Source organism: Aquarana catesbeiana, linkage group LG02 (genome assembly GCF_042186555.1).
Source record: "Aquarana catesbeiana isolate 2022-GZ linkage group LG02, ASM4218655v1, whole genome shotgun sequence".
NCBI lineage: Eukaryota > Metazoa > Chordata > Amphibia > Anura > Ranidae > Aquarana > Aquarana catesbeiana.
This window is the reverse complement of record NC_133325.1, coordinates 808,398,625-808,422,944: the sequence shown is the minus strand read 5'-3', so window position 1 is coordinate 808,422,944 and position 24,320 is coordinate 808,398,625. Positions and strand designations below refer to the sequence as shown.

Here is a 24,320-nt window from a genome sequence, read left to right as displayed (position 1 = left end):
CAAAAATATAAAATGGGACTGAGGCAGAAGAAGCACCCTGCAGTTCTGTTAAAGGTGTATTTACATTTTTTTTTTTTTTTGGGGTCATGTGTGCCCCCATGTTGCATGTTACACTCTAAAAATGCATGTCACATGGTCAAAAAGTAGACTTGGCCTTTAAGAGTATTTTTTCTAATATATACTAAAATGTTGTCCCTGCCCCTTCCTCCTCCATCTCATATCTTCTCTCTCTCTCCGTTCTCATACAGGAAGTGAGGCAGAAGCCGGTTCCCAGGCCTGAGCTCCTCTTGGAATATTCAGATAAACCTCAGAGGAATCCCTTTAGAGTCCTCAATGAGGGTCCCAAACATACAATGTGGAAAGAGATCAGCGAGGACAAAAATCACAAGAGGGAGGAAGTGAGACCCCAAGGTCAGGACAGGAAGCCCAGCGATGATCAGAGGAAGAAGAATGAAGATGGGAGAGCAGATCAAGAGGAGAAGCCGCGTGTTGATGACAAGGATAGGGACAAAGGTCCTAGCGATAGAAAGTCTGAGAAGGAAAAGAACAGAGAGGGCAAGAGACAGGATGAGAAGAAAGATGGTCCAGAGAGGAGGACCAGCGATGGTCAGGAGAAGGTCAACAGGGGTGGGGAAGAGAGACCGAGAGGTGAGAGCAAATCCGATCAGGAGAAGATTGGTGCCAATAGAAAGTCTGATCAGAAGCATAATACCAATATTGATCAGAAGATTGGTACTGATGGGAAATCTGATCACAAGAGTCATATTGATAGGAAGTCTGATCAGAAGAATAATAACGAGAGGAAGTTGGATCAGAAGTTTGATATCAATACTGATCAAAAGATTGGTACTGATAGAAAGTCTGATCAGAAGAGTCACATCGAGAGGAAGTCCGAGCAGAAGATTAATACCAATACTGATCAGATGAGTCATACCGAGAGGAAGTCCGAGCAGAAGATTAATACCAATACTGATCAGAAGATTGGTACTGAGAGGAAGTCTGATCAGAAGGGTCATACTGAGAGGAAGTCTGATCAGAAGGGTCATACTGAGAGGAAGTCTGATCAGAAGGGTCATACTGAGAAGAAGTCTGATCAGAAGATTTGTTCCAATATGAAGCCAGATCCAGGGAGGCAGACAAATAAATTCCAGGCTCTGCCCATGCGGCAGAGCTCAGAGCAGAACTCCAATCCTGAAGGACATCCTGAGATTTTGGTAAATGGGAGCTTTCAGACCTGGAGGGAGAAGGAGCTGCCATCTGGGCTGAAAATCAAGAAGTCATCTTCAGACACAAGAGGGACTGACCTTCAGGACAGACAAGAAGGGGCCCCATCGGCCAGAGTCTGGAAATAAAGTACAAAATCCTACAGCGGGTGAAGACCTGAAGAAACCTGATGGCCAGAGGGAGCCTGGCCACCAGGAAACCGTGTTAAGTAAAGACCATGGTTCTCAGCCTTGTGATAAAAAGGAGCGGTCCCCGGGTGACGGTAAGGCTGAGCCATCCAGGTTGTGTTCTAATGACGGGAAGGGCGGTGAGGAACAGAAGATCAGCACGGAGAGTGATGAAGATGATCTGGTCTTTGTGAGCTCTCAGCCTGGAAAGATTAAACCTACAATCCAGAGGACAATCACTTCCTTCCCTGGATTCATCCCGCAGAGTGAGACTCAGAACTCCGCCGGCCTCCGCTCGCTCTTCACAACTCAGCTCCAGCAGAAGAAGGTGAGCGACACCCTCACTGGAAGACCCTTTTCTATAGGATGGGATGAACATTGACAAACATTGGGGGAGGATTTACTAAAACTGGAGAGTGCAAAATCTGGTGCAGCTCTGCATGGGAGCCAATCAGCTTCTGACTTCAGCTTGTTCAGTTAAACTTTGACATAAAATCCTGGAAGCTGATTGGTTTCTATGCAGAGTTGCACCAGACTTTAGCACTCTCCAGTTTTGGAAGATCCACCCCATAGTGTTGTCCCATCTTAAAGCTCAACTCTAACTTTGCTTTTTTTTCTTTTTTTTTATTATTACATAGTTGTGTTGGTCTAGCTTGGACCAATGTAAGCATGCATATCTCACATCTGAGCGATCGATGCGGAAGCTGTAAATCGCTGTAGTAGTTGGTGCCACTACAATGATGGCAGTAATTTTCTGGGTTCTTCTACCACAAGTAATTCACTCGCTGGCGCTGCCGCCACTCCCAGTGAAGTCCTGTATTACCAAAGCATTGACCACACTTCTCTTGTGGGTCATAGGAATGCACTTACGTTTGTTCTCCTGTGACCCCGAGTCACTAATAGTGGGGTACTGCCCGCTATCTGCTGATGTCAGAGCCACTCCAAGGATGCTGACAGTAATGTCGGGATACACCCAGCTGCCTGATTGACACCTGGCTCCATCTCCCAGAGCCGTAGGCAGCTGCATCAGGCCCCCCCCCCCCCCCAGCGCTCCAGTAAGCGCTGAAACAGTCACAGATCTTTGCACCAAGGAGACTAAGAACTGAGCGATCGTTGGTCATGTGATCACTCAGTTCTTGGGTTAAGGCAGGCCATAGATGATGCAATTTTTTTTTTCTTCCACAGCTTGCAGGAAAGGAAATCAGTTGATTCCCCCATCAACACAGTCAGTGTTGATGGGAAAATCCCTCCCATAGAACTATTATGTTGTCCCTGTGGGGGTGGTGGGGTGGGGGTGTGGAGCCCTCCCTCCCTGCCAGGAGAACACAATGATTATTGCTATAGCCGCTGGATGGGACTGACTAGAGGAGGAGCCAGATCGCTGTTCCTGATTACTAGGAACAGACGATCACTCTCAGCCCCCCTCTCAGAACGGGGATTTGATGTGTTTATACACTGGCAGATCCCCATTCTGCCTGTGTGTGGAGCGATCGCAGGTGGCCGGCGGACATTGCGGCCACAGGCTCCGGGGGGGGGGGGGCCATGCCTGCTGTATCTATTACACAAAGCGACGTACAATGGCGCCGATTCGTGTAATGGAGCCAACCTGACGCAGTACAACTGTGGCGGCTGGTCTTTAGGTGATTTAATCGCTGAGCTTGTTTTGAATATACGTTTTTGAGGCCCCGGCGCTTTTTTAATAAATCTCTCTGGATATTGGGGTGATGAGTTCTGGAATACAATGCGCTGTGTGTAGCACCTTCTATACACAGCCCCTCATCTCTCTTCACCCTTCCCTTATTTCAGGCAGTTTTGGCGTCTGTAAATCTGAAGGCTCTCCCGGACAAGGGGGAGAGGCTGAAGAAACAGGTCCAGGAGCTGGAGGACGCTCTGGAGTCCCTGTCCTTGTCTGCTCTGACCACACAGGAGCCACCAGGTAAGGCTCTTTAGGTAGGTTGGGTATATACTGGTAGAGCATTATTGGTCACTTTGATCGCTCTTTGTCCTTTTTTCAGGTGTCATCCAAGAGACGAGACCCAAGATTCAGTCAGATCCTGGAAACCCATTTAGCAGACCGGGCCCTGTGGAGATGACGGGGGGTGTGAAGCCGCTGTCTTTCCATGACCTGCCCCCAAGTTCCCTGGGTGTTCACGCCTCAGGACCAAGCTCCAGTCAGAGCTACAAGAGTTTGTATGGGGGTGAGTGCCAGGGCCCATATTACTGTATGGAGGTGAGTGCCAGGGCCCACATTACTGTATGGGGTGAGTGCCAGGGCCCATATTACTGTATGGGGGTGAGTGCCAGGGCCCATATTGCTGTATGGGGGTGAGTGCCAGGGCCCATATTGCTGTATGGGGGTGAGTGCCAGGGCCCATATTGCTGTATGGGGGTGAGTGCCAGGGCCCATATTGCTGTATGGGGGTGAATGCCAGGGCCCATATTGCTGTATGGAGGTGAGTGCCAGGGCCCATATTACTGTATGGGGGTGAGTGCCAGGGCCCATATTGCTGTATGGGGGTGAATGCCAGGGCCCATATTACTGTATGGAGGTGAGTGCCAGGGCCCATATTACTGTATGGGGGTGAGTGCCAGGGCCCATATTACTGTATGGGGGTGAGTGCCAGGGCCCATATTGCTGTATGGGGGTGAGTGCCAGGGCCCATATTACTGTATGGAGGTGAGTGCCAGGGCCCACATTACTGTATGGGGTGAGTGCCAGGGCCCATATTGCTGTATGGGGGTGAATGCCAGGGCCCATATTACTGTATGGAGGTGAGTGCCAGGGCCCACATTACTGTATGGGGTGAGTGCCAGGGCCCATATTACTGTATGGAGGTGAGTGCCAGGGCCCATATTACTGTATGGGGGTGAGTGCCAGGGCCCATATTGCTGTATGGGGGTGAATGCCAGGGCCCATATTGCTGTATGGGGGTGAGTGCCAGGGCCCATATTACTGTATGGGGGTGAGTGCCAGGGCCCATATTGCTGTATGGGGGTGAGTGCCAGGGCCCATATTACTGTATGGAGGTGAGTGCCAGGGCCCATATTACTGTATGGGGGTGAGTGCCAGGGCCCATATTGCTGTATGGGGGTGAGTGCCAGGGCCCATATTACTGTATGGGGGTGAGTGCCAGGGCCCATATTACTGTATGGGGGTGAGTGCCAGGGCCCATATTACTGTATGGGGGTGAGTGCCAGGGCCCATATTACTGTATGGGGGTGAGTGCCAGGGCCCATATTGCTGTATGGGGGTGAATGCCAGGGCCCATATTACTGTATGGGGGTGAGTGCCAGGGCCCATATTGCTGTATGGGGGTGAGTGCCGGGGCCCATATTGCTGTATGGGGGTGAGTGCCAGGGCCCATATTACTGTATGAGGTGAGTGCCAGGGCCCATATTACTGTATGGGGGTGAGTGCCAGGGCCCATATTACTGTATGAGGTGAGTGCCAGGGCCCATATTACTGTATGAGGTGAGTGCCAGGGCCCATATTGCTGTATGGGGGTGAATGCCAGGGCCCATATTGCTGTATGGGGGTGAATGCCAGGGCCCATATTACTGTATGGGGGTGAGTGCCAGGGCCCATATTGCTGTATGGGGGTGAGTGCCGGGGCCCATATTGCTGTATGGGGGTGAGTGCCAGGGCCCATATTACTGTATGAGGTGAGTGCCAGGGCCCATATTACTGTATGAGGTGAGTGCCAGGGCCCATATTACTGTATGAGGTGAGTGCCAGGGCCCATATTGCTGTATGGGGGTGAGTGCCAGGGCCCATATTGCTGTATGGGGGTGAGTGCCAGAGCCCATATTGCTGTATGGAGGTGAGTGCCAGGGCCCATATTACTGTATGAGGTGAGTGCCAGGGCCCATATTACTGTATGAGGTGAGTGCCAGGGCCCATATTACTGTATGAGGTGAGTGCCAGGGCCCATATTGCTGTATGGGGGTGAGTGCCAGGGCCCATATTGCTGTATGGGGGTGAGTGCCAGAGCCCATATTGCTGTATGGGGGTGAATGCCAGGGCCCATATTGCTGTATGGGGGTGAGTGCCAGGGCCCATATTACTGTATGGGGGTGAGTGCCAGGGCCCATATTACTGTATGGGGGTGAGTGCCAGGGCCCATATTACTGTATGGAGGTGAGTGCCAGGGCCCATATTACTGTATGAAGGTGATCTGATTGGATAATGAACTATTGGAATGCTGCTATGAGAGATCACACATCATTCTTGAATTTCCTCCTCTCTCCGCAGACCCTCAGTGGCAGAGTCTGTATGGGGGCCGTATGACTGAAGATCGTCTCTTTGCTATTCGAAACGCCACAAGTGAGACCATCGACCATCTACATAAGAGTCTGGAGTCCTGTCCCGGCCCCGAGACTGCCTCCGAGGATCCACGGGGTCTGAAGGTATCAGATGGGAGTGCCGTGTCCTGTGCTGCCTACTGGTCCCCCCCATTATACTCTGCCTACTGGTCCCCCCATTATACTGTGCCTACTGGTCCCCCCATTATACTGTGCCTACTGGTCCCCCCCATTATACTCTGCCTACTGGTCCCCCCCATTATACTCTGCCTACTGGTCCCCCCCAATTATACTCTGCCTACTGGTCCCCCCATTATACTCTGCCTACTGGTCCCCCCATTATACTCTGCCTACTGGTCCCCCCATTATACTCTGCCTACTGGTCCCCCCTATTATACTCTGCCTACTGGTCCCCCCATTATATTATACATTGCAGTGTTTCTCAGTCCTCTGTAATGATTTATCCCCTCTTCTGTGTCTCCCAGGTTCCTCTTCTCCCACACCAGAAACACGCCCTCGCCTGGCTGCTATGGAGGGAGAACCAGAAACCGCAGGGGGGGATTCTGGGTAAGTATTGGGATCTGTCAGCTGCCTGTGATCTGTTCTATTCTTATTTGTTGTTGGAAATTAAAATGCAGCAATGTCTAAACTGCTACGTGTACAGGTCACCATCCACCAGTTCCTGCCCTGTACCTGGCATCAGACTTCTCCCCTGCAGCCAGTTCCTGCCCTGTGCCTGGCATCAGACTTCTCCCCTGCAGCCAGTCCCTGCCCTGTGCCTGGCATCAGACTTCTCCCCTGCAGCCAGTTCCTGCCCTGTGCCTGGCATCAGTCTTCTCCCCTGCAGCCAGTCCCTGCCCTGTGCCTAGCATCAGACTTTCCCCCCTGCAGCCAGTTCCTGCCCTGTGCCTGGCATCAGACTTCTCCCCTGCAGCCAGTCCCTGCCCTGTGCCTAGCATCAGACTTCTCCCCTGCAGCCAGTTCCTGCCCTGTGCCTGGCATCAGTCTTCTCCCCTGCAGCCAGTCCCTGCCCTGTGCCTAGCATCAGACTTCTCCCCTGCAGCCAGTTCCTGCCTTGTGCCTGGCATCAGTCTTCTCCCCTGCAGCCAGTTCCTGCCCTGTGCCTGGCATCAGACTTCTCCCCTGCAGCCAGTTCCTGCCCTGTGCCTGGCATCAGACTTCTCCCCTGCAGCCAGTTCCTGCCCTGTGCCTGGCATCAGACTTCTCCCCTGCAGCCAGTTCCTGCCCTGTGCCTGGCATCAGACTTCTCCCCTGCAGCCAGTTCCTGCCCTGTGCCTGGCATCAGACTTCTCTGCAGACAGTTCCTGCCTTGTGCCTGGCATCAGACTTCTCCTATGCAGACAGTTCCTGCCTTGTGCCTGGCATCAGACTTCTCCTATGCAGACAGTTCCTGCCCTGTGCCTGGCATCAGACTTCTCCTCTGCAGACAGTTCCTGCCCTGTGCCTGGCATCAGACTTCTCTGCAGCCAGTTCCTGCCCTGTGCCTGGCATCAGACTTTTCTGCAGCCAGTTCCTGCCCTGTGCCTGGCATCAGACTTCTCCTATGCAGACAGTTCCTGCCCTGTGCCTGGCATCAGACTTCTCCTCTGCAGACAGTTCCTGCCCTGTGCCTGGCATCAGACTTCTCTGCAGACAGTTCCTGCCTTGTGCCTGGCATCAGACTTCTCCTATGCAGACAGTTCCTGCCTTGTGCCTGGCATCAGACTTCTCCTATGCAGACAGTTCCTGCCCTGTGCCTGGCATCAGACTTCTCCTCTGCAGACAGTTCCTGCCCTGTGCCTGGCATCAGACTTTTCTGCAGCCAGTTCCTGCCCTGTGTCTGGCATCAGACTTCTCCTCTGCAGCCAGTTCCTGCCCTGTGCCTGGCATCAGACTTCTCCCCTGCAGCCAGTTCCTTCCCTGTGCCTGGCATCAGACTTCTCCCCTGCAGCCAGTTCCTGCCCTGTGCCTGGCATCAGACTTCTCCCCTGCAGCCAGTTCCTGCCCTGTGCCTGGCATCAGACTTCTCCCCTGCAGCCAGTTCCTGCCCTGTGTCTGGCATCAGACTTCTCCCCTGCAGCCAGTTCCTGCCCTGTGTCTGGCATCAGACTTCTCCCCTGCAGCCAGTTCTCGCTATGTGCCTGACATAAGACTTCTCCCCTGCAGCCAGTTTCTGGCTCATGTTCTTGGAAGTATTCACAATGAAAAAGAGAGACATCAGTGACTTCACCGTAACAACTGCAGATCACCCCATTTCATCCCTGAGCCCCGGATTACATGTTATGTAAGGAAGTGTTCCCTTTAGTCACAGGAACCCAGCTTTGGCCCCCCGGGGGGTACAAATAATGGGGGGGGGGGGGGGCTGCATGGGGGCCCACACTGCCCGAGATTTACATATATATATATAATATTTGGTGCTGTTCCCTGAGTAGATGTGTAGAAGGCTCAGCGTTTGCTGCAAGTGTTTATGGACAGTGCAGTCACCGGTATGGTTGTGTGTTGGCAGCGGATGACATGGGTCTGGGGAAGACGCTCACGATGATCGCCCTCATCTTGGCCCAGAAGAGGAAACAAAAGTCGGAGAAGAGCGAGGAGAAGAAACTGGAGACCTGGATTTCCAAAACAGGTAGAGATGGAGGAGGGGGCGGGGCGATGTGACATGCCGTGGAGGGGAGTGGCCTTGAAAAGGGGTAGCTAAGGATTGGTGTATTTCTATTGACCTTTTCTGCAGAACGTACAGTACAAACTGCATGCCGAAATATTCCTGAGCTCCCACTCCCAGCAAAGCACCCGAGGGAGGGCAGAGACTCTGAAATCCGTCTCGGGATTTGCATGTAGCACACGGCCCGGATCTCAGAGCTCCTGGGTTATATGTAGCACACGGCCCGGATCTCAGAGCTCCTGGGTTACATGGAACACACGGCCTGGATCTCAGAGCTCCTGGGTTACATGGAACACACGGCCCGGATCTCAGAGCTCCTGGGTTACATGGAACACACGGCCTGGATCTCAGGGCTCCTGGGTTACATGGAACACACGGCCCGGATCTCAGAGCTCCTGGGTTACATGGAACACACGGCCTGGATCTCAGAGCTCCTGGGTTACATGGAACACACGGCCTGGATCTCAGGGCTCCTGGGTTACATGGAACACACGGCCCGGATCTCAGAGCTCCTGGGTTACATGGAACACACGGCCCGGATCTCAGAGCTCCTGGGTTACATGGAACACACGGCCTGGATCTCAGAGCTCCTGGGTTACATGGAACACACGGCCCGGATCTCAGAGCTCCTGGGTTACATGTAGCACACGGCCTGGATCTCAGAGCTCCTGGGTTACATGGAACACACGGCCCGGATCTCAGAGCTCCTGGGTTACATGGAACACACGGCCCGGATCTCAGAGCTCCTGGGTTACATGGAACACACGGCCTGGATCTCAGAGCTCCTGGGTTACATGGAACACACGGCCTGGATCTCAGGGCTCCTGGGTTACATGGAACACACGGCCTGGATCTCAGGGCTCCTGGGTTACATGGAACACACGGCCCGGATCTCAGAGCTCCTGGGTTACATGGAACACACGGCCTGGATCTCAGAGCTCCTGGGTTACATGTACCACATGGTCCGGATCTCAGAGCTCCTGGGTTACATGTAGCACACGGCCTGGATCTCAGAGCTCCTGGGTTACATGGAACACACGGCCCGGATCTCAGAGCTCCTGGGTTACATGGAACACACGGCCCGGATCTCAGAGCTCCTGGGTTACATGTAGCACACGGCCTGGATCTCAGAGCTCCTGGGTTACATGGAACACACGGCCCGGATCTCAGAGCTCCTGGGTTACATGGAACACACGGCCCGGATCTCAGAGCTCCTGGGTTACATGGAACACACGGCCTGGATCTCAGAGCTCCTGGGTTACATGGAACACACGGCCTGGATCTCAGGGCTCCTGGGTTACATGGAACACACGGCCTGGATCTCAGGGCTCCTGGGTTACATGGAACACACGGCCTGGATCTCAGGGCTCCTGGGTTACATGGAACACACGGCCCGGATCTCAGAGCTCCTGGGTTACATGTAGCACACGGCCTGGATCTCAGAGCTCCTGGGTTACATGGAACACACGGCCCGGATCTCAGAGCTCCTGGGTTACATGGAACACACGGCCTGGATCTCAGAGCTCCTGGGTTACATGGAACACACGGCCCGGATCTCAGGGCTCCTGGGTTACATGGAACACACGGCCTGGATCTCAGGGCTCCTGGGTTACATGGAACACACGGCCTGGATCTCAGAGCTCCTGGGTTACATGGAACACACGGCCCGGATCTCAGAGCTCCTGGGTTACATGGAACACACGGCCTGGATCTCAGAGCTCCTGGGTTACATGTACCACATGGTCCGGATCTCAGAGCTCCTGGGTTACATGTAGCACACGGCCCGGATCTCGGAGCTCCTGGGTTACATGGAACACACGGCCTGGATCTCAGAGCTCCTGGGTTACATGGAACACACGGCCCGGATCTCAGAGCTCCTGGGTTACATGGAACACACGGCCCGGATCTCGGAGCTTCTGGGTTACATGGAACACACGGCCCGGATCTCGGAGCTCCTGGGTTACATGGAACACACGGCCTGGATCTCAGAGCTCCTGGGTTACATGGAACACACGGCCCGGATCTCAGAGCTCCTGGGTTACATGGAACACACGGCCTGGATCTCAGAGCTCCTGGGTTACATGTACCACACGGTCCGGATCCCGGAGCTCCTGGGTTACATGGAACACACGGCCTGGATCTCAGAGCTCCTGGGTTACATGGAACACACGGCCCGGATCTCAGAGCTCCTGGGTTACATGTAGCACACGGCCTGGATCTCAGAGCTCCTGGGTTACATGCATATATGTAACCCATATGTATCCTCCATTTACGAAGCTTCATGTCACCCAGTTTATGTCACTCAGACAGGTCCTCTTAAAGAAAATAAGAATTCTGCAGACGTGTGGGTAAAATTCCTCACTGATATCTTATTTCTCCTCTGTCCTCAGACTCCACCCTGACCGTCTCCCGCGGGACTCTGATCATCTGTCCAGCCTCCCTCATCCACCATTGGAAGAAGGAAGTGGAGAGGAGAGTATCGGATGGTAAAATACGGGTTTACTTGTACCACGGCCCCAACCGGGAAAGTGACACCAAACTGTGAGTATCGCTGAAGACCTCCTACTGGTATCTCTATATATCGGAGCTGTGCCATGACTTCTCCTCGGCATCCCACAGTCCAGTGCAGGCGCCTCCATGTAGGGTGGCGAAATGCTGTCAGTCCATTGTAAGACATCAGAACGCACCGTACAGAGAATAAAGAGTTTTCTCCTGAACCCCGGTCATTTATTTAACCCCTTTCTGCCGGCCTTTTAAGAAATTGAACTCCCAGAGGCGTTTCATGGACTTTGTAATGGCAGCATTGTCGTAGTTCTAGGGGCGCGCAGTTAAGCACGCTGCTAGCGCAAAACAGACGCATAAATGTGCCGGCACAGGATACCGCCCACCTCTGTGCCGGCACAGGATACCGCCCACCTCTGTGCCGGCACAGGATACCGCCCACCTCTGTGCCGGCACAGGATACCGCCCACCTCTGTGCCGGCACAGGATACCGCCCACCTCTGTGCCGGCACAGGATACCGCCCACCTCTGTGCCGGCACAGGATACCGCCCACCTCTGTCCCGGCACAGGATTACCGCCCACCTCTGTTCCGGCACAGGATACCGCCCTACCTCTGTTCCGGCACAGGATACCGCCCCACCTCTGTTCCGGCACAGGATACCGCCCTACCTCTGTTCCGGCACAGGATACCGCCCCACCTCTGTTCCGGCACAGGATACCGCCCCACCTCTGTTCCGGCACAGGATACCGCCCCACCTCTGTTCCGGCACAGGATACCGCTCACCTCTGTGCCGGCACAGGATACCACCCCACCTCTGTGCCGGCACAGGATACCGCCCCACCTCTGTGCCGGCACAGGATACCGCTCACCTCTGTGCCGGCACAGGACACCGCTCACCTCTGTTCCGGCACAGGACACCGCTCACCTCTGTTCCGGCACAGGACACCGCTCACCTCTGTTCCGGCACAGGATACCACCCCACCTCTGTTCCGGCACAGGATACCGCCCACCTCTGTTCCGGCACAGGATACCGCCCACCTCTGTTCCGGCACAGGATACCGCCCACCTCTGTTCCGGCACAAGATACCGCCCACCTCTGTTCCGGCACAGGATACCGCCCCACCTCTGTTCGGGCACAGGACACCGCCCCACCTCTGTTCGGGCACAGGACACCGCCCACCTCTGTTCGGGCACAGGACACCGCCCACCTCTGTTCGGGCACAGGACACCGCCCACCTCTGTTCGGGCACAGGACACCGCCCCACCTCTGTTCGGGCACAGGACACCGCCCCACCTCTGTTCGGGCACAGGACACCGCCCCACCTCTGTTCGGGCACAGGACACCGCCCCCACCTCTGTTCGGGCACAGGACACCGCCCCACCTCTGTTCGGGCACAGGACACCGCCCCACCTCTGTTCGGGCACAGGACACCGCCCCACCCTCTGTTCGGGCACAGGACACCGCCCCACCTCTGTTCGGGCACAGGACACCGCCCCACCTCTGTTCGGGCACAGGACACCGCCCCACCTCTGTTCGGGCACAGGACACCGCCCCACCTCTGTTCGGGCACAGGACACCGCCCCACCTCTGTTCGGGCACAGGACACCGCCCACCTCTGTTCGGGCACAGGACACCGCCCCACCTCTGTTCGGGCACAGGACACCGCCCCACCTCTGTTCGGGCACAGGACACCGCCCCACCTCTGTTCGGGCACAGGACACCGCCCCACCTCTGTTCGGGCACAGGACACCGCCCCACCTCTGTGCCGGCACAGGATACCGCCCCACCTCTGTGCCGGCACAGGATACCGCCCCACCTCTGTTTGGGCACAGGATACCGCCCCACCTCTGTTTGGGCACAGGACACCGCCCCACCTCTGTTTGGGCACAGGACACCGCCCCACCTCTGTTTGGGCACAGGACACCGCCCCACCTCTGTTTGGGCACAGGATACCGCCCCACCTCTGTGCCGGCACAGGATACCGCCCCACCTCTGTGCCGGCACAGGATACCGCCCAGTAAAATCCTTAGTAAAATCAGCACACATTACACATTGTTAGGCGCGTATTTAATCCCTTTGATCGCCCCAGCGAGTATCAGTACAGTGACAGTGTATAGTATTAGCACTGATCACCGTATTAGTGTCACTAGTGATGTCAATGGCAGTTAATCCCCCCCCCCCCCGTGTCGGATTTTCTGCCACAATATCGCAGCCCTGCTATAAGTCGCTGATCACCGCCATTTAGTAGTATAAATAAATAAAAATTCCAAAATATATCCCATAGTTTGTGGACGCTGTAACTGTCAGACAAACCAATCAATATACTCTTATTGGTATTTATTTTTTTAACCAAAGACATGTAGCAGAATACATTTAGGTCAAAATTTATGAAGAAATTAGATTATTTTTTTAAAATTGGATATGTGTTATAGCAAAAGTAAAAAAATGTATAGGTGTGTGTTTGTTTTTTGTTTTTTTTTTTGTTATTTTTGTTATTTTTATAATTTTAGGTCTTTTTTCATCTGTTTAGCAAAAAATAAAACCCTGGTGCTGATCAAATACCAGCAAAAGAAAGCTTTATTTGTGTGGAAAAAATGTAATAAATGTAATTTGGGTACACAGGTGGCGACACACTGATCGAAAATCCGCCGATTCAGCAGTCCCTCTTGCTTGTTCCCACACAATAATCTTTTCAATGTCCTTCTATGTTCCTATCAGCCCTCAGGGTTGGAGGAGTCAGGGTTGGAGGAGAACAAGACCGTGACTGATTTGTACTCACTTTTGTGAGATACTGTGTAGAAATATGTCCTGCTCTGAGTGTTAAACCTTCACATACCTATACTGTATATAACCAATGGACGTATTTATTGTTGTCAGGTTGGCGCAGTATGACATTGTTGTCACCACCTACTCTCTGGTGTCCAAAGAGATTCCTGCCAAGAAGGAGGGAGGGGAGAGTCCGGCCCAGGATCAGGATCTGAGGTGAGTCTTTGCTGCATGTGACCTGACGGAATCGGGAGTCACAAGGATATCATCAAATCAAGGACTCTGGGTAGGAGGACCATGAAATGGAGGACCATAGAGTAGAGAGCAATGGTAAACTTACCAGACGGTGCTGCAATCCCATCAGCAGAAAGCTAATATTTGTCCTGCCACAGGATTGGTGGGTTTTCACACTATACTATAAGTTTGACATCATGGTCTTCAATTCCATGGTCCTCCGTCCCGTAGTGCTCCATTCCTTGGTCCTCCATCCCGTAGTGCTCCATTCCTTGGTCCTCCATCCCGTAGTGCTCCATTCCATGGTCCTCCGTCCCGTAGTGCTCCATTCCATGGTCCTCCGTCCCGTAGTGCTCCATTCCATGGTCCTCCGTCCCGTAGTGCTCCATTCCATGGTCCTCAGTCCCGTAGTGGCTCCATTCCTTGGTCCTCCATCCCGTAGTGCTCCATTCCATGGTCCTCCGTCCCGTAGTGCTCCATTCTTCCATGGTCCTCCGTCCCGTAGTGCTCCATTCTTCCATGGTCCTCTGTCCCGTAGTGCTCCATTCTTCCATGGTCCTCTGTCCCGTAGTGCTCCATTCTTCCATGGTCCTCCGTCCCGTAGTGCTCCATTCTTCCATGTCCTCCGTCCCGTAGTGCTCCATTCTTCCATGGTCCTCTGTCCCGTAGTGCTCCATTCTTCCATGGTCCTCTGTCTCGTAGTGCTCCATTCTTCCATGGTCCTCTGTCTCGTAGTGCTCCATTCTTCCATGGTCCTCCGTCCCGTAGTGCTCCATTCTTCCATGGTCCTCCGTCCCGTAGTGCTCCATTCTTCCATGGTCCTCTGTCTCGTAGTGCTCCATTCTTCCATGGTCCTCCGTCCCGTAGTGCTCCATTCTTCCATGGTCCTCCGTCCCGTAGTGCTCCATTCTTCCATGGTCCTCCGTCCCGTAGTGCTCCATTCTTCATGGTCCTCCGTCCCATAGTGCTCCATTCTTCCATGGTCCTCCGTCCCGTAGTGCTCCATTCTTCCATGGTCCTTTGTCTCGTAGTGCTCCATTCTTCCATGGTCCTCCGTCCCGTAGTGCTCCATTCTTCCATGGTCCTCTGTCCCGTAGTGCTCCATTCTTCCATGGTCCTCTGTCCCGTAGTGCTCCATTCTTCCATGCGTCCTCTGTCCCGTAGTGCTCCATTCTTCCATGGTCCTCCGTCCCGTAGTGCTCCATTCTTCCATGGTCCTCGTCCCGTAGTGCTCCATTCTTCCATGGTCCTCTGTCCCGTAGTGCTCCATTCTTCCATGGTCCTCTGTCCCGTAGTGCTCCATTCTTCCATGGTCCTCTGTCCCCGTAGTGCTCCATTCTTCCATGGTCCTCTGTCCCGTAGTGCTCCATTCTTCCATGGTCCTCTGTCCCGTAGTGCTCCATTCTTCCATGGTCTTTCCTCCTGTAGTGCTCCATTCTTCCATGGTCCTCTGTCCCGTAGTGCTCCATCCCAAGCTCCTTTTTGATAACATCTCATCATCATCATAGTCCCGAGTTTGCAGAATGCTCACCATTTCCCATTCCTGTCAATGGCTCACTGCCGGTTCACAAAGTCTGCACAAAACCTGAGGTCACATTGCAGGCATCTGCCACAATCTCCTTAGGTTGGAATATTTAGGCATTTGGCACCTTTCAGCACTGGAATGGCCAGTCTCAGAACCTACAGGAGAGGAGCAGGTGAGAATAAACAATAAGTGTAGAGCTAACCTGGAGGGGATTGTTGGGAGTAGTAGTCATGCAGGCTTGGAGTATAATCAGCTCATGTCCTCCACTCTATGTGATGGACAATTCCCCTTCCCAGAATCCATCTCTCTCTTTTTCCCTCTTATCAGGACAAGACGGCCTCCTCTCCCCTCCTCCGCATTGCCTGGGCGCGGATCATCCTGGATGAGGCTCACAACATTAAAAACCCCAAAGTCCAAACCTCCATAGCGGTGTGCAAGCTGAGATCCGGGGCCCGCTGGGCGGTAACTGGGACCCCCATACAGAATAATCTGCTGGACCTCTACTCATTGCTACGGTGAGGGGTGTGGCCTCTTCTGTACAGCTGTGTGATAGTAGGTGCGGCCTGTTCTGTACTGTGATATTGGGTGTGGCCTGTTCTGTAATGCTGTATGAGGGTGGGTGTGGCCTGTTCAGTATTGCTGTATATTGGGTGTGGCCTGTTCTGCTGTGATGGTGGGTGTGGCCTGTTCTTAACTGCTGTATGATGGTGGGTGTGGCCTGTTCTGAACTGCTGTATGATGGTGGGAGTGGTTTGTTCTGTACTGCTGTGATAGTGGGAGTGGCCTGTACTGTTACGATAGTGGGTGTGGCCTGCTCTGTACTGCTCTATGATGGAGGGTGTGGCCTATTATGTACTGCTGTGATAGTGGGTGTGGCCTGGTGTGTAATGTGTGTTCTGTGATACTGGGGAGGGGTGTGGCCTTCTGTGTGCTCTGTAATATTGGGGAGGCGTGTGGCCTGTTCTATAAAGCTGCATGATACTGGAGAGAGGTGTGGCCTGCTGTGTTTATACTGGAGACGGGAATGGCCTGCTGTGTAATGCTGTACGCTCCTGTAATTTTGGGGAGGGGTGTGGCCTGTTCTGTAAAACTGCATGATACTGGAGAGGGGTGTGGCCTGCTGTTTATGGTGGAGATGGGTGTGTCCTGCTGTGTTTATAGTGAGGAGGGGTGTGGCATGCTGTGTGCTCTGTAATATTTGGGAGGGGTGTGGCCTGTTCTGTAAAACTGCATGATACTGGGGAGGGGTGTGGCCTGCTGTGTTTATACTGGAGAGGGGTGTGGCCTGCTGTGTTTATACCGAGGGGGCGTGGCCTGCTGTGTTTATACTGGGGAGGGGTGTGGCCTGCTGTGTTTATACTGGGGAGGGGTGTGGCCTGCTGTGTTTATACTGGGGAGGGGTGTGGCCTGCTGTGTAATGTTTTGCATTCTGAACCTTGCGTTATTATTGGCTCCAGGTTCCTGCGCTGCTCGCCGTTCGATGAATACAAGCTGTGGAAGAATCAGGTGGATAATGGCAGCAGGAAGGGAGGAGAGAGACTGAATATCCTCACCAAGAGTCTTCTTCTCCGGAGGACCAAAGACCAGCTGGACCACACCGGGAAGCCCCTGGTGAGGGGAAGGGGAGCGGGTGGGGCCTAGTCAAATGTATTTAATTTGGGGTCTTGTTGATAATTTATTCTGCCCGGGGTGCTAACACACGGGGGGGGGGGGGGGGATGGGAACCTTTCCTTGAGGTGGTCCATTGTCTTTGCTTTTGGTTTTTAACAATTTAAGATTTATTTTTACCTTCTTGTCCCCTCTCTGTCCTCGTTCCCCCGGGTGTACCTAAACATCCGGGCGAGAGCCGTGTTTACCCACACAGGATCCCGGGGGGTTCCATGTATCTGTATGCTGTCCGTCCCGATCATGTCCATGGGGACACAGCAACTCCTCCTAATCTGACATCTGGGGGGTCCACGTCCCACAACTCACACAGTATATACTGTATACAGGAGCACAGGGGTGTACACACACAGTATATACCGTATACAGGAGCACAGGGGTGTACACACACAGTATATACCGTATACAGGAGCACAGGGGTGTACACACACACAGTATATACCGTATACAGGAGCACAGGGGTGTACACACAGTATATACCGTATACAGGAGCACAGGGGTGTACACACACAGTATATACCGTATACAGGAGCACAGGGGTGTACACACACACACAGTATATACCGTATACAGGAGCACAGGGGTGTACACACACAGTATATACCGTATACAGGAGCACAGGGGTGTACACACACACACAGTATATACCGTATACAGGAGCACAGGGATGTACACACACAGTATATACCGTATACAGGAGCACAGGGGTGTACACACACAGTATATACCGTATACAGGAGCACAGGGGTGTACACACAGTATATACTGTATACAGGAGCACAGGGGTGTACACACACAGTATATACCGTATACAGGAGCACAGGGGTGTACACACACACAGTATATACCGTATACAGGAGCACAGGGGTGTACACACACAGTATATACCGTATACAGGAGCACAGGGGTGTACACACAGTATATACCGTATACAGGAGCACAGGGGTGTACACACAGTATATACCGTATACAGGAGCACAGGGGTGTACACACAGTATATACCGTATACAGGAGCACAGGGGTGTACACACACAGTATATACCGTATACAGGAGCACAGGGGTGTACACACACACAGTATATACTGTATACAGGAGCACAGGGGTGTACACACACACAGTATATACCGTATACAGGAGCACAGGGGTGTACACACACACAGTATATACCGTATACAGGAGCACAGGGGTGTACACACACAGTATATACCGTATACAGGAGCACAGGGGTGTACACACACAGTATATACCGTATACAGGAGCACAGGGGTGTACACACAGTATATACCGTATACAGGAGCACAGGGGTGTACACACAGTATATACCGTATACAGGAGCACAGGGGTGTACACACACACAGTATATACCGTATACAGGAGCACAGGGGTGTACACACACACAGTATATACCGTATACAGGAGCACAGGGGTGTACACACACAGTATATACCGTATACAGGAGCACAGGGGTGTACACACACAGTATATACCGTATACAGGAGCACAGGGGTGTACACACACAGTATATACCGTATACAGGAGCACAGGGTGTACACACACAGTATATACCGTATACAGGAGCACAGGGGTGTACACACAGTATATACCGTATACAGGAGCACAGGGGTGTACACACAGTATATACCGTATACAGGAGCACAGGGGTGTACACACAGTATATACCGTATACAGGAGCACAGGGGTGTACACACATAGTATATACTGTATATACAGGAGCACAGGGGTGTACACACACACAGTATATACTGTATACAGGAGCACAGGGGTGTACACACACACAGTATATACCGTATACAGGAGCACAGGGGTGTACACACACACAGTATATACCGTATACAGGAGCACAGGGGTGTACACACACACAGTATATACCGTATACAGGAGCACAGGGGTGTACACACACAGTATATACCGTATACAGGAGCACAGGGGTGTACACACACAGTATATACTGTATACAGGAGCACAGGGGTGTACACACACAGTATATACCGTATACAGGAGCACAGGGGTGTACACACACACAGTATATACTGTATACAGGAGCACAGGGGTATATACATTGTATAACATTGTTGCTTCCATACTGACAGGTGGATCTCCCTCAGCGGACATGTCGGGTGCATCAGCTGAAGTTGTCGGACGATGAACAGGCCGTGTACGACGTCATCTTCACCACATCCAGGTGTGGGAATGGAGTCTTCTCTCTGAATGGTCAGAATTACTGTGGGAGGGGCTGAGGAGCTCCAGGAAATCTTTATCTCTCTGTATAGAGGTCACATTGGGCGGCTCCCGGCGGCTGTCTAATGATGCGGAGGGCTGATCCGGTGCCAGAGTTTTAATTCTCGGAGTTGGTGCGCTGGGTGCGGGAACTGGTGAATGATCGACAGGTGGCGGCGTTGGGGGGGGTCACAGAGGCTGGTGATTGGCAGATTGTAGCCTTCATGTTCATTGATGGAAATTGAGGGTGGGGGGTCAAGAGGTCATGTTGTGGAGTCATTGAATGTTATATCGTAACGGAGAGGTTTAGGCATCTATGGTGGGTAAAGGATCTAGTTCTTGTCAGACGGTGGTGTGGTGGATATGGGAGGTGATGATTGGACGATGGTGTGGTGGGTAAAGGAGTCGGGTATTGTCAGACGGTGGTGTGGTGGATACGGGAGGTGATGATTGGACGATGGTGTGGTGGGTAAAGGAGTCGGGTATTGTCAGACGGTGGTGTGGTGGATATGGGAGGTGATGATTGGAAGACGGTGTGGTGGGTAAAGGATCTAGTTCTTGTCAGACGGTGGTGTGGTGGATACGGGAGGTGATGATTGGAAGACGGTGTGGTGGGTAAAGGAGCCAGGTCTTGTCAGACGGTGGTGTGGTGGATATGGGAGGTGATGATTGGACGATGGTTGTGGGTACAGAAAGTGATGGTTGGAAGACGGTGTGGTGGGTAAAGTGATGGGAAGAACAGTTCAGAAATATCCGGCTGTAACGTCTCCTTCTACCCCCCCCCCCTTTCTACAGATCTACTCTGCAGAATTACTTGAAGAGACATGAAGGGGGGTCATCACAGACCCCACCAAAGGGGGCAGATAATCCCTTTGAGAGAGGTAAGTCTGGAAACCCCCCCCCCCCCCCCCCCCGGCTCTCAGTGCCTCCTTCATACCCGTATTTTGGGTGTGTCTGGTTGTGTTTTGGGCGGAGCTGCGATCCCGCCTTCTCTCTCACCGCCTCTCCTTTCCCTTCTTACAGTTGCTCGGGAGTTTGGCTCCACCCAGAATGCCTTTTCCTCAGCTCCGCCCTCTCAGGGGTCCAGTACAGTGCACATTCTGTCCCTCCTCCTCCGCCTACGTCAGTGCTGCTGCCACCCGTCCCTTCTGAAGACGGTAAGTGTCCCCCGTATGCCGTGCCGGGACAAGGACATCCTAGCACCCAGGACCCTCCCCCTCCCAAAATGTATGAGCGTTATGTGTCAGCAAAAATCCTCACCCCCCCCCCCCCCCAAAAAAAAATACTTTCCTTTTGAATAAATTCCCTTTGCAATCCAAAATTCCTCCTTTGTAACAGAAAATCAATCTCCAAGCACTAATCCCCCCCCCCCCCCAAAGTTCCCCAACTAACATAAATTACCCCCCCCCCCCAATCATCTCAACTAACATAAATTACCCCCCCCCCAATCATCCCAACTAACATAAATTACCCCCCCCCCCCATCATCCCAACTAACATAAATTACCCCCCCCCCAATCATCCCAACTAGCATAAATTACCCCCCCATCATCCCAACTAACACAAATTACCCCCCCCCCCCCCCCAAATACTCCTTCTTAACAGAAATTCTATCTCCTAGCTCTAATACTCTCTCCCCCCCCCCCCCCCAAAGTTACCCTCCAAGCACAAGCCCCCCCAATCATCCCAACTTCCACAAAATGACCCCCCAAATCCTCCTTCATAACAGAAATTCTATCTCCAAGCATTAATCCCACCCCCCAAAGTTCCCCTCCTAGCACAACTCCCCCCAATCATCCATACTAGCACAAATTACCCCCATAATGTGCTAGTATACAATTTACCATACAGGGGGAAAAAAAGGCCAGCGGTATACAACTGTTTTAAAGCTGGAGTTTGGCTTTGAAGGATCAGGCTTTAGATGGATGATTAGGTATATGGGGGGGGGTGTTGTAGGGGGTTAGGTTATCATGGGATAGTATTGTCTGCGCTCTTACCCTCCGAGCCCTCGTCCTCTTGATGATTAGGTATATGGAGGGGGGGTGTTGTAGGGGGTTAGGTTATCATGGGATAGTATTGTCTGCGCTCTTACCCTCCAAGCCCTCGTCCTCTTGATGATTAGGTATATGGGGGGGGAGGGTGTTGTAGGGGGTTAGGTTATCATGGGATAGTATTGTCTGCGCTCTTACCCTCCGAGCCCTCGTCCTCTCCAGCCGTTCTCTAACACGCCATCTATCTGTTGTATATCATCTCTGTGTCCGGATCTCTCCTGCAGACTTTGGACCAGACGGAGATGAAGAGCGAAGGACTGAACCTGACCCTGGAGGAGCAACTCAGCGCCCTGACCCTGTGTGACCTCCAGACCCCGGACCCCAAATCCATCGTCTCCCTGAACGGAACCAACTTCAGCGCCAAGCTGTTCGAGAGCGACTGCAGAAGCACAAAGGTTGTGGGAATGTGATGTGTGAGATCCCCTGCCAGACATAACATACAGGGCGTCTTTTCATCATCAGAAATGGGGGGATTCCAGGGGCTGCAGTACAACAACGTCCTGCCCAGCCTATTGCCACATGACGGCTGGGTGGGACATTCATCCTTCCGGTTGGACCTCATATGATGTCCTCCCGAAACACCACGGGCCACGCTGCGGTGTGATCTGTCATGACTGATCGGGGTACTGGTCTGCTGCCGGTACCATGTAATTGCTGTGACCAATCACAGAGGATCACATGACAATTGTAAACCTTGTATGGCTTCATTTCATGCCTATTCATTGTGAAAAATTGTGTTGCTAGCTGTGATTGGTCACAGTGATCACATGGCATAGACAGGGCCAATCACAGCTCATCTGTACCATGTGATTACTTGTTGCCAATCACCGCTAATCACAACAAAACACACTGAATGAGTCCGTTTAATTCAGTAAAAATGGTTGCTTATACCAATGAAATTCACTAGTATAAGCAATCATAATGTGTAAAAAAAAAGAAAAATAGTAGTAGTAGTAGTGTTACTATTGTAACACTGTATTGCTCTGCTCATAGTGTTTTTGTTTTTTTTTTAAATATAGAAAAAAAAGAAAAATAGTGTAATAAAAAAGAAACTTTTTTTTTACATACAGTGTTTTTCTTTTTTTATTACTTTTTTTTTAAATATAGAAAAAAAAAAGAATAATAATGTAATAAAAAAGGAAAAACGTATGTAAAAAAAAAAAGTTTCTTTTTTATTATATTTTCTTTTGTTTTCTATATTTAAAAAAAAAGAAATAAAAAAGAAAAACATTTTATGTAAAAAAAAAAGTATTTATTTTTTTTTTTTTCTATGTTTAAAAAAAAAACCAAAAAAACCCCCACTATGACCAGAGCAATACAGTGTTACCATAGTAACACAACTACTTTTTTTTTTTTTTTTTACGTAGTCACCAGTCAGTGTCCCCAATCACCGACACACCATTTATATCAGGGGGTCGGCCCTCCAGTTATGGTGAAACTACAAGTCCAATGAGACATCGCAGGACCCCGACAATCACAGGCATGACTCCTAGAGGCAGAGGTATGATGGGATTTGTAGTTTCACTACAGCTGGAGGGCCGTGGTTGCCTCCCCCTGATTTACACAATAGCCGCGTACTGCACTGGTGAGAGAATTTAAAAAAAAAAAAAAGGTGAAAAAAGCTATTTTTATCATTTTCTTCATTTTCCAAATAATTGTGACAAAAAAATTACAACTTCAGAAAACTCGCCATCCCTCTTACTACATACATCGGACTGTCAGGAGAGGGGAGCCGGTAACCGGCTTGTGTGAAAGGAATCTACACTGATCAGTACTGATCTTCAGTATCCTGATTGTCAGTGCCCACAAGTCCTCAACAGTGCCCACCAGTACCGTCCCATCAGTGCCGCCTCATCAGCGTCCATCGGTGCTTCCTCAGTGCCCACCAGTGTGGCCTCATCAGCGCCCATTGGTGCCGCCTCATCAGTGCCCATCAGTGAAGGAGAAAAATCACCTGTTTGCAAAATTTTATAACAAACTATGAAAAACTTTTTTTTTTTTTTTCTACATTTTTGGCCTTTTTTGTTTTTTTTGTTTAACAAAGTATTAAAACCCCCCCAGAGGTGATTAAATACCACCAAAAGAAAGCTCTATTTGTGTGAAGAAAATGATAAAAATGTCCTATGTGTACAATGTTGTACGACTGACCAAGTGTCATTCAAAGTGTGACAACGCTGAAAGCTGAAAATTGGCGCCTGGGCAAGAAGGTGTTGACAGTACCTGGTAGGCAAGTGGTTAAAGACCCCTCCCCCCCAACATGTCCCCTCCTGAGTATGACCTGTCTTTGCAATTAGCAAAATTCATGCACCCAGCTGAATGGAGAGCTCTAGCTGTCACTCAGTAGGGGGGCGTGTCATACCGTTGATTTCAGTTACTTTGGAAGGTGGTGGCTCAGCATTACATGTGGGCGTTACCTAGGGTGGTCTGCATGCAAATACACGCCCACTCCTCCAGACTGACACCCGCCCAAAGACAACTCCTCCCAAGATCCCTCCCACTGCTTGCATCAGAGCTGAGGGCTTGTGAGATGAGTACTGATATGTTTTCATTAAGCTACATGCAGCACTCGGCCGGCCCCTCCCACCAGACATACATTGTATAGAGAAGCATAGAGGACCGGTGATGACATCATTAGGTCTAAAATAAAAAATGTCATTAGTGATACAATCTGCCTTTGTACACAACGTCTGACCACCTTTCTTCTTTTTCCCTCCTCCTCCTCCTCCTCCTCCTCCTCCTTCTCTTCCTCTCTTCTCTCCTCCCTCTCTCTTCCTCCCTTCTCTCCTCCTTCTCTCTTCCTCCCTTCTCTCCTCCCTCTCTCTTCCTCCCTTCTCTCCTCCTCCTCCCTTCTCTCCTCCCTCTCTCTTCCTCCCTTCTCTCCTCCTTCTCTCTTCCTCCCTTCTCTCCTCCCTCTCTCTTCCTCCCTTCTCTCCTCCTTCTCTCTTCCTCCCTTCTCTCCTCCTTCTCTCTTCCTCCCTTCT

At 51.9% G+C, this 24,320-nt stretch overlaps 1 protein-coding gene across 1 annotated transcript in view; it reads left to right on the top strand.

Moving 5' to 3' along the window:
- Positions 1–248: 248 nt before the first annotated feature.
- Positions 249–24,320, top strand: part of TTF2 (transcription termination factor 2) — a gene marked incomplete at its 5' end in the record, with an annotated part of 38,219 nt that continues 14,147 nt past the window's right edge. Inside the window, 15 exon segments of the mRNA XM_073617573.1 lie at positions 249–1,328; positions 1,330–1,719; positions 3,198–3,327; positions 3,407–3,589; positions 5,644–5,798; positions 6,179–6,260; positions 8,200–8,319; positions 10,746–10,896; positions 13,738–13,846; positions 15,713–15,900; positions 16,843–16,996; positions 19,163–19,254; positions 20,085–20,170; positions 20,313–20,446; positions 21,564–21,734. Coding sequence (XP_073473674.1) covers positions 249–1,328; positions 1,330–1,719; positions 3,198–3,327; positions 3,407–3,589; positions 5,644–5,798; positions 6,179–6,260; positions 8,200–8,319; positions 10,746–10,896; positions 13,738–13,846; positions 15,713–15,900; positions 16,843–16,996; positions 19,163–19,254; positions 20,085–20,170; positions 20,313–20,446; positions 21,564–21,734 — 3,225 coding nt within the window.